Source organism: Balaenoptera physalus, assembly GCF_965194825.1.
Source record: "Balaenoptera physalus genome assembly, chromosome: 5".
In the NCBI taxonomy this organism is placed as follows: Eukaryota; Metazoa; Chordata; class Mammalia; order Artiodactyla; family Balaenopteridae; genus Balaenoptera; species Balaenoptera physalus.
Genome location: NC_138884.1, coordinates 132,714,592 through 132,727,322, shown reverse-complemented (window position 1 = coordinate 132,727,322; position 12,731 = coordinate 132,714,592). Strand labels below are relative to the sequence as shown.

The following is a 12,731-nucleotide window of genomic DNA, read 5'->3' as shown; positions in this document are numbered from 1 at the left end:
AAAAAATTGATGTCCTTTAAATGAAACATGAGATAAAGTACATATTGTCGAACTTGAATTGAACAGGCCGATATCATTCAATCAATTAATCAACAAAAAAGTATTCTTTGAGTTCCTAATGCATGCCTGGGCTAAGTTGTAGGGGTACAGCTGTGAATACCTAAGACACAATTCATGTCCCCAGTGAATTACAAATAACCAATTTCAAACAAGATGCCTGTTCTAAAAGAGGAGTACGAGGTGCCTCGGGACCATATCACCAAGGAGACTGACATCGTCCTGCAGGTCAGAGAATACCTACCTAAATGGGTGACATTGAAGCTAAGACCTGTACTCTACATGGAAATAAGACAGTCATCATCTTGTTTCAGTAAATGCCTAGTCAGCCCCAAAAGTACACTTTATGGAGAAAGTAGCATATCTTAGAAGTCTTTGCAAATTTAAGGATTCTCAAAGTTCTAGAAGTGTTGATCCCTCAAAAGTGTTAATGGTAGGAGAACAGCTGAGGGCTGATGGCTGAGACCCCTGTTAGGAGACGAGATGATGAAGGTGATGCGGAGATACGGAAGAAATGTGGCTGGAGAGATGGAGGAGGTGAACGATAGTACGAAATGCTTCAAGGGGGTTAAGAAGAATAAGAAAAGAGAAACGAGGATGTGTTAGAGATCTTTAGGAGGGTGGTTTGAGTGGAATGGAGGGGTGATGTGATCTCGAGGGCTTAAGAAGGGGTTAGGTGGACCAGAAACAGAGAGAGCCAATAAATGACTTCACTCTTCCAAAGTTGTAGCACGTGTTCACCCTGCTGCACTTCAAGGACCTGAAATCCTGCTATATGCAGGAAATTGTTTTTAATAGGAAGAAGAGAAGAGGAACACTCTTGTTTGCTTTTCCTCAAGCATCATCACAAACTGTCACTAAACATCAGCATATTCTAAGCATTTAACATCTTATTTATTCAGCATTTATTTCACACCATCAGATGCTTTTAGTTGAACAGCAAACTGAGAAAATATTTGTGGTTCTGAACTCTTGATGATAAAATCAATAAAATCACTACTATTCGGGACAATCTAGGAAAACTTAGTAACATAGAGCCTTAAAAGAATGCTGCCTTCAAAGCTGAGCCGCTCTGCCTCTCACTGTTTGGTCAAGTGGCCTCCCTGTTTCCCACACTCAATCTGCTCTGCCTTCACAGCTCTTGGCTTGGTCACTCTCTCCTCTACTCAAAACATTTCAGGTTTCCTTTATCTACATAAAACAGCGAGCATGCCTTAGCTTATCCTAAAGGGTCCTCTACAAAACAGTCTCAGCCAACTTTCCAAAATTACCTTTTAAAAATCTTCCACTTCTGTCCAACTGACCTACTCCCTATTTCTTGTGCCATTCCCTCCTGAACAAAAGCCAGTATCCTCCCTTGTGTGGACATGTTTCTATTGGATGCCTCTGCCTTGTGCCCTCCATTTGACCATAATTGAGAGAATACAGTTAAAGTATTTATTATAGCGTCTGGCAATAGTGGGTACTTGATACATTTTCTTTCCTATTTTCCCTTCAATAGGCATTTATTAATGAACTGTGAACAACCAATTAGCTAGTTTCTATTGTGTCCTGTATGTCTTGCATGATTCTTTTGTCTGCTTATCCTTTTTCAGATTTCGTCCTTTTTTTTTTTTTAGTTCAAGATTCCTAGAAGTAGAAATCTGTTTACTGCCATTGTAAAGCCAGCACTTTGAAATTTTAGTCACCCCATAAATACTTCTGGATGACGATGATAGCTCATTTTCTTTAAATGAGTTAGTATATACAATGCATGCAATTAATTGAATTATGAATTTATTACCTATCATAGGATTGGCAGACCAGTAAGTCAGAGGATTAAATTTATGCTGTCCATATAAATACGATTCCACAAGAAAATACACTTTTTATTTATTTTTTAAAAGTCAATGCCATCTCCCAATAACTTTCCTGTTTCATTCTATTTCATGTCATTATGAAAATTATGCTCAGGCTTCAAAAATATTCTAAACTTTTTAAAGTCACTATTTTTAAAATCTAATATCAAATACAAGTTAGTGACATGCAAAATACCTACCTCTGCAACAGTTTAGGCAAATCCTATTTTCCACACAATAAAATATGCCTCTGTACCTTAAAGAATAAATGTAAAATCTCTCCTTTTTAGTTTTCCAATAAGCTCCATTTTCTGCAAACATTGTGGTCTTATTTCTCTAAGTGGCTACATAACAATGACATAAACATTCCTAACCCACATTTATTATGGAGTAGCACCATTTTTCACACTAAAAGTAACTGCTAGTGAATTTGTGCAAAATTCAGTGATTGCTTCCAAAACTTTTTGTCAACATTTTTCAACTGCTCTGTTTCATGACCATAAAGTTTGAACCAAAGACATTTGGAAAGAAACTGAAACCATGTGAATCAAAGAAGATGGGAACAAGAATAATGAAAGTTGACTTATGTGAAACCCACAAATCTCTCCTAGTTTTAACCCAAAGAGTCATGTAAGATTGACTGTGCTTTCCTCTCCAACCCTTCCATTCCCTGCCCACCAGCACACCACAACACTCCTACCAGTAGATTTTGCTGTTTTATGTGATTGCTACTAGACTGAAAATTCTCACCTTTATCCCAACTTTTGAGAAAATGAGGAAACACTAACCACCTGGTCTAATAATTACCAGTTCCAAAGAATGATATCCTTTGCAGAGAGCATCCAATTATTATTCATTAATTCTACCAACTCCGACTGAGGGGATTACTTTTTCTTGAACATTAGCAAATCCTGCCTGTATCAACACAACACCACAAACCAGTTAATAAGAAAATTCAAACACTTAACAGCTATTTTGTCCATGTAGTGGTATGCAAACGGTTTTTGGTTTCAGGAGGTTTTGTTCTCTTTTCTCTTCATTTCAAATATTTTCTTTGTCACTGAATTGACCCTGAATGGGGTATCATGTAGACACAGATTAGGACAATAAAAAGTGAGTATCTTTTTTAAGGTCACACAAATAATTGATAGAATTCAGATAGCAAGGCAATAGCAAGTATAGGGGTGAGGGAGGCTACTCTCCACAGAGCACTGCATAACAAACAAGAAACAGGAGTCAAGAATCTTATCCTCAAGGCATTTAACTGGGGAGATAGAGCACGTAAAACCATGACAGATCTCAACCTTGTTATTCTTGTCTGTTTGACTTTGGGCTTGTCACATCACCTCTGTGGGCCTTCACATTAACCTTACCTGTAAAAGTGATAGAGTGGGATTTAATCAATCCAAGTTTAGCTCAAGAACAGGGACTAGGAGGCAAAATGTAAGGGGGTGCCAAAAAAATGCAATAATCAGGATAAATTATTGTTTAATGTGATTTTGTTAATGAACAAACCATGCCCCAAAGCCTACCCACCTTTTTTTTAAATAAAGTTTTATTGGAATCAGGGCCAGAATTAGGGTGAGGTGAGTGAGGCAGAGTTGTTCAAATGCAGGGTCAGATCCTGTCTGTATTGAAAATTTCCACACAGTGTTTATCAAGGGTTTTTTTTTGTTTTTTTTGCACTAATTTTGATTTTTTTAAATATTGCATTAAAATAGCATTTATCTTTATTACTGAGGTTTTTGAAACTCTGTTAAATTCTGTGCCTGAGATGAGGGGCTCACTCACTTTATGTTAAATCCAGCCCTTCAAGACTCTAAGAAATACTAAAAATAAAATACTAGGAAAAATATGCAATGCATACATAATAAATTATTGAAATCATTGGCCAGCAAGTACCTTTACTATCTAATAGATATACATTTTATCTTAAACATACAAATTCCACAAGCAGCCTAATACGATAAAAGCTCAAAGCAGGAAAATTATCTCTACAGGCAGAATGGCAATATATGAAAAAAAATTTTATTCATAAAATACTGACAAATCCAGAAGCTAGTGCTTGGTTTTCTTGCCCTCATGGTATGACTGGGCTGTGTTTAGTCTGGCCATTCCACTTCATAGCCAAATCTATGCACGTTAGAAAATGCAGACTGAGACACCTCAGCTTCCACCTACCACTTAGTATTGTTGACCTGAAATAAGCAGACTACCAGATATTTCTCCTGCAAAGATGGGTTTATTCAGGATCAGCAGAGAATTGCAACTCACGGTCTGCAACCATGGCGAGCCACATGCAAGTCCCCACGTGGCAAGGGCAGGAGAACACTTTCATAGGGAGGAAAAGGAAGTTGGGAGGGTTACAGCAGAACAGAGTCCATGGCGTTTCATTGGCTGGTTCCTTGCCAGGAAAGAAAAGGAGTAATTCTTCTTCTTGTTGGGCTCTGCTATCATCACAGGGCGTGAGAGCTCCTCATTCTATTTAGTTGGGGTTTCTGTTTATTATTTTTTTTATAGTATGTTGAGAAGAATGGTCTTCTTAGAAAGGTACAAATAGTGTCAAGTATATCTTTTTTTTTTTAATTTATTTATTTTTGGCTGTGTTGGGTCTTTGGTGCTGTGCACGGGCTTTCTCTAGTTGTGGCGAGCAGGGGCTACTCTTAGTTGCGGTGCATGGGCTTCTCATTGCAGTGGCTTCTCTTGCTGTGGAGCACTGGCTCTAGGCATGCGGGCTTCAGTAGTTGTGGCACACCGGCTCAGTAGTTGTGGCTCGTGGGCTCTAGAGCGCAGGCTCAGTAGTTGTGGCACACAGGCTTAGTTGCTCCGCGGCATGTGGGATCTTCCCAGACCAGGGATTGAACCCGTGTCCCCTGCATGGGCAAGCGGATTCTTAACCACTGCACCACCAGGGAAGTCCCTCAGGTATATCCTAAGTTGAATTTCTGGCCTTTCTTAAAACGCAAACCCTTCCTTGACTCCTTAGAAATGCCTGATTTCCCTGGTTTTGCTTCTGTCCAGAGCTAGCTTTCCCACCCTGCATAGGCCTGTCTCACAGGCCATACCTGTGAAACTGGTCCACTCAAAAGTCGGTAAAGCATGAACTCTAAGGCCTAACTTAACGGAGGTGTCTTGCTCACACTGGAGGGAGGGGGAAGCATGGGGTTTGTGAGATGTGAGATGTAGAGCTCTTGAGAACACTGTGTATTTCCCCTTTATATTGATACATGCAAGGCCCCAACTGGTATTTCCCTCTTTTAAGTCATCTACCATAGGTATAACTCCCCTGATGTACAGTTCAAGGTTAAAGAGAGTAGCTTGAATTAGTATTTACTTACTGCATAAACAAAATCAACTCCTGTTGGAATTATAAGCAGTAGAGCATTACCATCAAAATTACAACAGCTTCTAATGAACAAACAAGCATGTGTGAGAACTTACAGAAACCCGCATCTCTGAAAAGAGTTGAGGGAGAATTTAGGGGAACAGTGTCAGAGCAGATCAGATTGAAACCCCACATCTTGTCACAGCAAGAGAGAAAATGTGAACATGTCCTAAATAAAACAGTGTATCTCTTTATTTATTGATGCTTCTTCAGTTGCCATTTGCTTTTTACCTTCTAAATATCTGAAAAGTAGATAATGAAAGAGGTAGAATGAATAAAGAAGTGGCTGTAGTGTATCTAATTATTGCCAATAGCTATCTTCCAACCTCTTGTTCAACCACAAGTCCAAATATTGGAATAATAATTATCTAGTATTTCATTAGTATACTCTAACACAAATCCCCTGCAAAACTTACAGGCAAAGAGTGGAAGGTAAAATAAAATTTTCTTCAAAAACAATTATCATTTCACCTCCTAAAAGATGATTCTTCTATCATGTACAGCTCTCAAGTTCAATCATCCTTACTTTTCCAACCTTACTAAGGTGTACCCTAAGAAATCTGAAGATCAGAAAAATAGTCATCAGTCTCCTAGAGAGATAATTAATGAAAACTAAAATATTTTATTTGAGGATACACAGACCTATAACTTTCTGTAAATTTACCTTAATTTCACCCCAATATTTGTCTTAGATATTAATATAATTTCATGCTTTTTATCTTTATGAATATCTATATGAACCTAGTGAAAAATGAAAAATTATGGGAAAGGTAATGCATTTGTTTATGTTCCTGCTGTAATTATTTTAAATGTCCTTAAAAAGCTTTCCACAACCTAAATGTCCATCAATAGAGGACTTATTGAACAACTATGGAACATCTATTCCATGGAATACTATGCAGCTACAAAAAGGAATGAGGTTGACTCTGCATATTATTAGTCAGTGATTTCCAGAATACATTATTAAGTAAGACCAAAAAAAGGAGGAAAGTGTGTAGAGTGTATTACTGCTCATCTAAGAAAGGGTAGATATAAATATATTCACATTCCTGAAAGAAAAAAATGAAGGCTTAAATCACAATTTTTTAAATAAAAACTGATAAGGGAATAGAGTTAAGGAGATAGGGTAAGAAGCTAGATTTTTTTTTTTAATATACTGTGTTTTGTGGCTGTGACTCTGGGGCCACATAAATACTTTACATAATTATAAAATGAAACTACAGTTTACAAAAATATTGCTAAAAATAAAAGGAAACAAACAAATAGAAATTTGCATCCTTTTTTTGGCAAAACTACACAGAGAAACTATTTTAAATAACCCTGAAACACAATAATATATCATCAATGAGGGAGACTCTAGGAATAAATATATAAACATGCAAAAACGAAACCAAAGGTGAAGGCACCTTTTCAATAATAATTTCATTGCTGGTAGGTTGCTATTGTTATCCTGAAATTATTATGTGTGTATTGTGGAATAAAAGAAACCAGTAGTTATACTGGTGTCATTGAGAAGAAACTAGATTTTCAATATTAAAAAAAAAAAAAAAGCCCAATCAGAGGCAACACTGTAGCCCTGATTTTAAATTGCAGGTATCAGGATGAACTCACAATGCAGGGTTTTTTTTTTTTAATCTAGATTTCTATCTCTGTTTTTGTAAAGGCTAGAAACAATGACCAACCAAATAGCAACGATCACCATAGTACCCAGATTATATGTTCTTGAAATACCATTGACCACTAAATGGAACCAGAGCATCTTAGAAAATGGCTAATTTCAGATATGAAGCATAATATGTCCAAGATGATCCTGAAATACCTGATCGCACGCCAGAAAGCCATAACACTATCAGAGACTTGTAGGATCGTAGCAAGAGCACTCAGGAGATAGTTTGAACAAACCCCCTCTGGCCAAGGATGACCCAATTTGAGCATAAACAAGAATAACTACAATAAATTAAAATGCAAATTATGACTACATAACAACAACGAAAAACACATGAGGATAAGGATGCATCACTTTTGGAGAATGCTAAGGAAACAATTGATTATTTTGACAGCTGATAATAGAGAGTAAGAATTAAGGAATTTTTCTGTCTTTTCTGTATAAACTGAACCTCATAGTAGCAACATAGTTGTTAAGAGGAAGTTTCTCATTACAAAAATTTTCCAACTAGTAAGTAAAGAAAAAAATAATAGAATAATAGCATTATCATTTTGCAGCCTTTAATGAATTAATGGGTCTGCAGCTATACTATCCAATATGGTAGCTACTAGACACATGTGGCTATTTACATTTTAATTTACAGTAATTAAAATTCTTTAAATTAAAGATTCAGTTTCTCAATCACACTACCCACATTTAAGAGCTACCTGTGGCTAGTGACTACTGTATTGAGATATAGAACAGACATGGAGCGTTTAGTACAGATATAGAACATATATGTACTGATATGGAACACTTCCATCACCACAGAAGTTTCCGTTGGAAAGTCTACTCTACCCCTCTAGACAATGAACTTCAATTGCTACCAGACATTGAGTGACAGAAGTACACAATAGCACCTTGCAAAAAAAAAAGAACAAAGACAAAAACAAAAAACGAACAGCAGCAACAACAAAAACCTGAATAAAATGAAGCCTCTGGCTCTAACTACCAATTTCCTGTATTTACAGGAAGTACAGGGGACAGAGAAATGTGTTACACAACACTATGGGGATCCAGTCGGCAAATTCCAGACCGTGGAACCCTGCTCAGAACAAATGATGCACTTTTCTTTCTTTCTTTTTTTTTAAAGTCTTAAATTTATTTATTTATTTATTTTTGGCTGTGTTGGGTCTTCGTTTCTGTGCGAGGGCTTTCTCTAGTTGTGGCAAGCGGGGGCCACTCTTCATTGCAGTGCGCGGGCCTCTCACTGTCGCAGCCTCTCTTGTTGTGGAGCACAGGCTCCAGACGCGCAGGCTCAGTAGTTGTGGCTCACGGGCTCAGTTGCTAAGCGGCATGTGGGATCTTCCCAGACCAGGGCTCGAACCCATGTCCCCTGCATTGGCAGGCAGATTCTCAACCACTGCGCCACCAGGGAAGCCCAATGATGCACTTTTCTTAACAAAAATAATACCCAAAAAAATTGATGGAGGAGGAAACAAATATCATAAATTCCATGAAATGTAAGAAACATATCAAACAAAATTACAATCCATAGCCCTTATTAAAAGCCTGTTTCAAAGAGACTGTAAAATAAATAATTACAAATTTTAAAACAAGCATGGAAATTTGAACACTGACTGGATATTTGCTGGTATTAAGTAACTATTGCTAACTTTGGGCATGCTTAAAAATAGGGATATTTGAAGCATCCTTACCTTTTAGGTACATACTGAAACACAGATGAAGTGATACAGTGCTTGGACTTTGCTTCAAAGTGATCTGGATGTAGGACCTTGGGGAAGTAATAAATAAAACCAGATTAGCTGTGACTTGTTTGTTGGAGCTGGATGATGGGTACATGGAAGCTCATTATATTTTTCTCTCTACTTCTGTGTATGTTTGAAATTTTCTATAATACAAACTTAAAATTGTTCATTGTGTCAGCCAATTATAATCCACTGTCATATAAAACCTGCTAATCACAGATGAACTAGCAGAAATATTTAACCATTCCTCATCTGTGATGAAACAATTTATACTCCAATTTACATTCCAAATCTTGGTAAAGCTCATTGCAACACAAACCTCCAATACAGGATGCTTAAACTTTATATTAAGTATAAGATTTTTTTTTTGCAAACAACAAATGAAAACATTTGTCTTAATTAAAACATTTCTCAGTTAAAAGAAAAAAAAAAAAGTTAGACATCACTCAATATGACACCAGTAGGGGGAGATAGATGCTGGATTTACTCTGAAATTTTTTTTCAAAAAATAACCTAAATTTAATCTGATAGTCTGGATTCTTTGGGGGTTGAGGGGGTGAGGAGAGAACATTCTCCTGGGTTTTTGGTAAAAAGCATGTCTCCACCCTCAATTCTTTTTCCCTTCATTTCCAAGAAAGGAATTGCTGTTCACTCTGCATCATTACAATCCATTTGCTAGCCTAAATACATGCTCAAATTACAGTAATAACACTGTCCAAACTGTCCTTCTGCCACTTTTATCTCTTTAATGGACTTCCTAGATGTTTATTTAAGTGTTTTTTAAGTACCCCTTTTACTCTCCCATGTGTAATGCTAACGTTACATTTGGCTTAAACTAGTACTCTAGTAAATAATGTCATTCATCTAGGCAATTATTTCTTGAATGTCTACTATGTGCAGGGTACTGTGGTCAGAGCTGGAATTATCATGAAGAATAAGAATTAATTTCTACCCTCAAGTAGTTTACAGTTTAGTGGGAGAGCACAGTACACAGTAGGATAAAATAGGGGATTACAGGATTGTATGGGAGCCCATGGAAGGGCAGTTAACCCATTTGGAGAAAGACTTCCCAAATGGAACATACACCTACATCTTTCATTTATTCATCAATCTGTTTAATTACTCAACATACACTGATTTTATCCACCCAATAAATGCATATTGAGCACCTTTTATGAACAAGATATAGTGTTCTCTTGATTCAGACCTCCATAAACTCTTCTTGCTCAGGATACACCATGTTTGACAGAGTGTACCTGCCTGTAACAATATTTTCAATATAAATTCTTCCTTCTACTAGAAAACCCCAGTGGTATTCATATATTACTTCTGGGAATTTTGACCTAATTTTTAAAAAATTTTTATTTTATACCCTTATATAAAACTAACCAGATACATACAATTTCTTTCTTTACTGATTATACAATTTCTTATTCTTTTTTAACCAATTCATTTAAAATATTCTTGTTACAGTATGGTACTGGCACAAAAACAGAAATATAGATCAATGGAACAGGATAGAAAGCCCAGAGATAAACCCACACACATACGGTCACCTTATTTTTGATAAAGGAGGCAAGAATATACAATGGAGAAAAGACAGCCTCTTCAATAAGTGGTGCTGGGAAAACTGGACAGCTACATGTAAAAGAATGAAATTAGAACACTCCCTAACACCATACACAAAAATAAACTCAAAATGGATTAAAGACCTAAATGTAAGGCCAGACACTATAAAACTCTTAGAGGAAAACATAGGCAGAACACTCCATGACATAAATCACAGCAAGATCCTTCTTGACCCACCTCCTAGAGAAATGGAAATAAAAACAAAAATAAACAAATGGGACCTAATGAAACTTAAAAGCTTTTGCACAGCAAAGGAAACCATAAACAAGATGAAAAGACAACCCTCAGAACGGGAGAAAATATTTGCAAAGGAAGCAACTGACAAAGGATTAATCTCCAAAATATACAGGCAGCTCATGCAGCTCAGTATCAAAAAAACAAACAACCCAATCCAAAAATGGGCAGAAGACCTAAATAGACATTTCTCCAAAGAAGATATACAGATTGCCAACAAACACATCAAAGGATGCTCAACATCACTAATCATTAGAGAAATGCAAATCAAAACTACAATGAGGTATCACTTCACATCAGTCAGAATGACTATCATCAAAAAATCTACAAACAGTAAATGCTGGAGAGGGTGTGGAGAAAAGGGAACCCTCTTGCACTGTTGGTGGGAATGTAAATTGATACAGCCACTATGGAGAACAGTATGGAGGTTCCTTAAAAAACTAAAAATAGAACTACCATACGACCCAGCAATCCCACTACTGGGCATATACCCTGAGAAAACCATAATTCCAAAAGAGTCATGTACCACAATGTTCATTGCAGCTCTATTTACAATAGCCAGGACATGGAAGCAACCTAAGTGTCCATCGACAGATGAATGGATAAAGATGTGGCACATATATACAATGGAATATTACTCAGCCATAAAAAGAAACGAAATTGATTTTTTTTGTAGCAAGGTGGATGGACCTAGAGACTGTCATACAGAGTGAAGTAAGTCAGAAAGAGAAAAACAAATACAGTATGCTAACACATATATATGGAACCAAAAAGAAAAAAAAATGGTTCTGAAGAACCTAGAGGCAGCACAGGAATAAAGACACAGACATAGAGAATGGACTTGAGGACACGGGGAGGGGGAAGGGTAAGCTGGGACGAAGTGAGAGAGTGGCATGGACATATATACACTACCAAACGTAAAAGAGCTAGCTAGTGGGAAGCAGCCGCATAGCACAGGGAGATCAGCTTGGTGTTTTGTGACCACCTAGAGGGGTGGGATAGGGAGGGTGGGAGGGAGATGCAAGAGAGAGGGGATATGGGGATATATGTATACATAGAGCTGATTCACTTTGTTATACAGCAGAAACTAACACACCATTGTAAAGCAGTTATACTCCAATAAAGACGTTAAAAAAAAAAAAGCAACATTCTTGTTGTCAATACCTTAACTCCACAGAAAAGACTTTTCTGTTACAGTTCTTCTGCACTAAACCTGAGTTAATTAGCATGGTCATCTCATGGTCAGTAAGGGGAAATTTTCTCTTCCAGGAATTACATCCCTTGGGTTATGGCCTTCTACCACGTTCTGGTATTATCCCCTCCTCCACCCTAGCCTCAGTCCAACACAGGCACATCACTAACGTGCACATAGTCTATTTTGTGAGGAAATCTGAGTTGCAGAGTAGTCCCTACTTGGCAACAGTCTTGAGTATTCAGAAAGTTCCACAAGGGGCTCTCTTGTACTACTTTTCTTTTATGTCCCCAAAGGCTCCTCTTTGTAGACTTCTAACTTAGTCTCAGCTCCCTCCTTCCCTAGGTCCAAGCTGATATTTCACTCTGAGATTTTAGAGGGAGTGAGCAAGGGATCTTTACCCATTTGGCCCCAGACCTGCCATTTCACTTCAAGTCAAAATGGCGTCTGAGCAGCTCACCACCACAGCCTGGGCCAGCATCTCCCTGAGTTGTCTTGTGAAGGAGTCTTTCATTAGCCTTTCACGTGCCTCTGGGCATAAAGCCCTACACTCAGTTTTCCTCTCTCCAAATTCCTTTCCCTCATGCTCCTCTTCGTGATTTCAGTTCATAATCTGCCCTCGCTCTCAGTGGCGTCAGCCTTCCATTATGGACTATCCCCATCTCTCCAGCCTCCTCCTCTCGGCTTCACTGACATGCCCTCTTATCTTCTCACAGGTCTGTCCTCTGAGCTCTTGAACCTGCTGGTCTAGCCTGCAGGTCGCCTCCTCCGACAGACGGTCCTCTTAGTTAGGTACCCAGATACTCCTTCTCTTGCATAACTTGCAGCAACCACCAGACAACAACTATTTAAGAGGGGTGACTTTCTCTTCCAAAGACCATGCCTCTGAACTTTTTCCTTTCACTCTGGCCATTCACCACACCCAGCCTGTCTACTGGGATCTAGCACGCACAGCCCTTTCAAGTGTGCAACTGTTTTTACT

General features: G+C 37.9%; 1 protein-coding gene across 1 annotated transcript in view; it reads right to left on the bottom strand.

Annotated features, from left to right (window-relative positions):
- The window catches only part of LOC309661334 (uncharacterized protein), a 172,412-nt gene that overhangs the window by 147,120 nt on the left and 12,561 nt on the right, over positions 1-12,731 (bottom strand). The window contains exon 2 of the mRNA XM_082463074.1: positions 8,644-8,720. Within this exon, the coding sequence (XP_082319200.1) occupies positions 8,644-8,720 (77 nt within the window). The remainder of the gene's footprint in view (positions 1-8,643; positions 8,721-12,731) is intronic.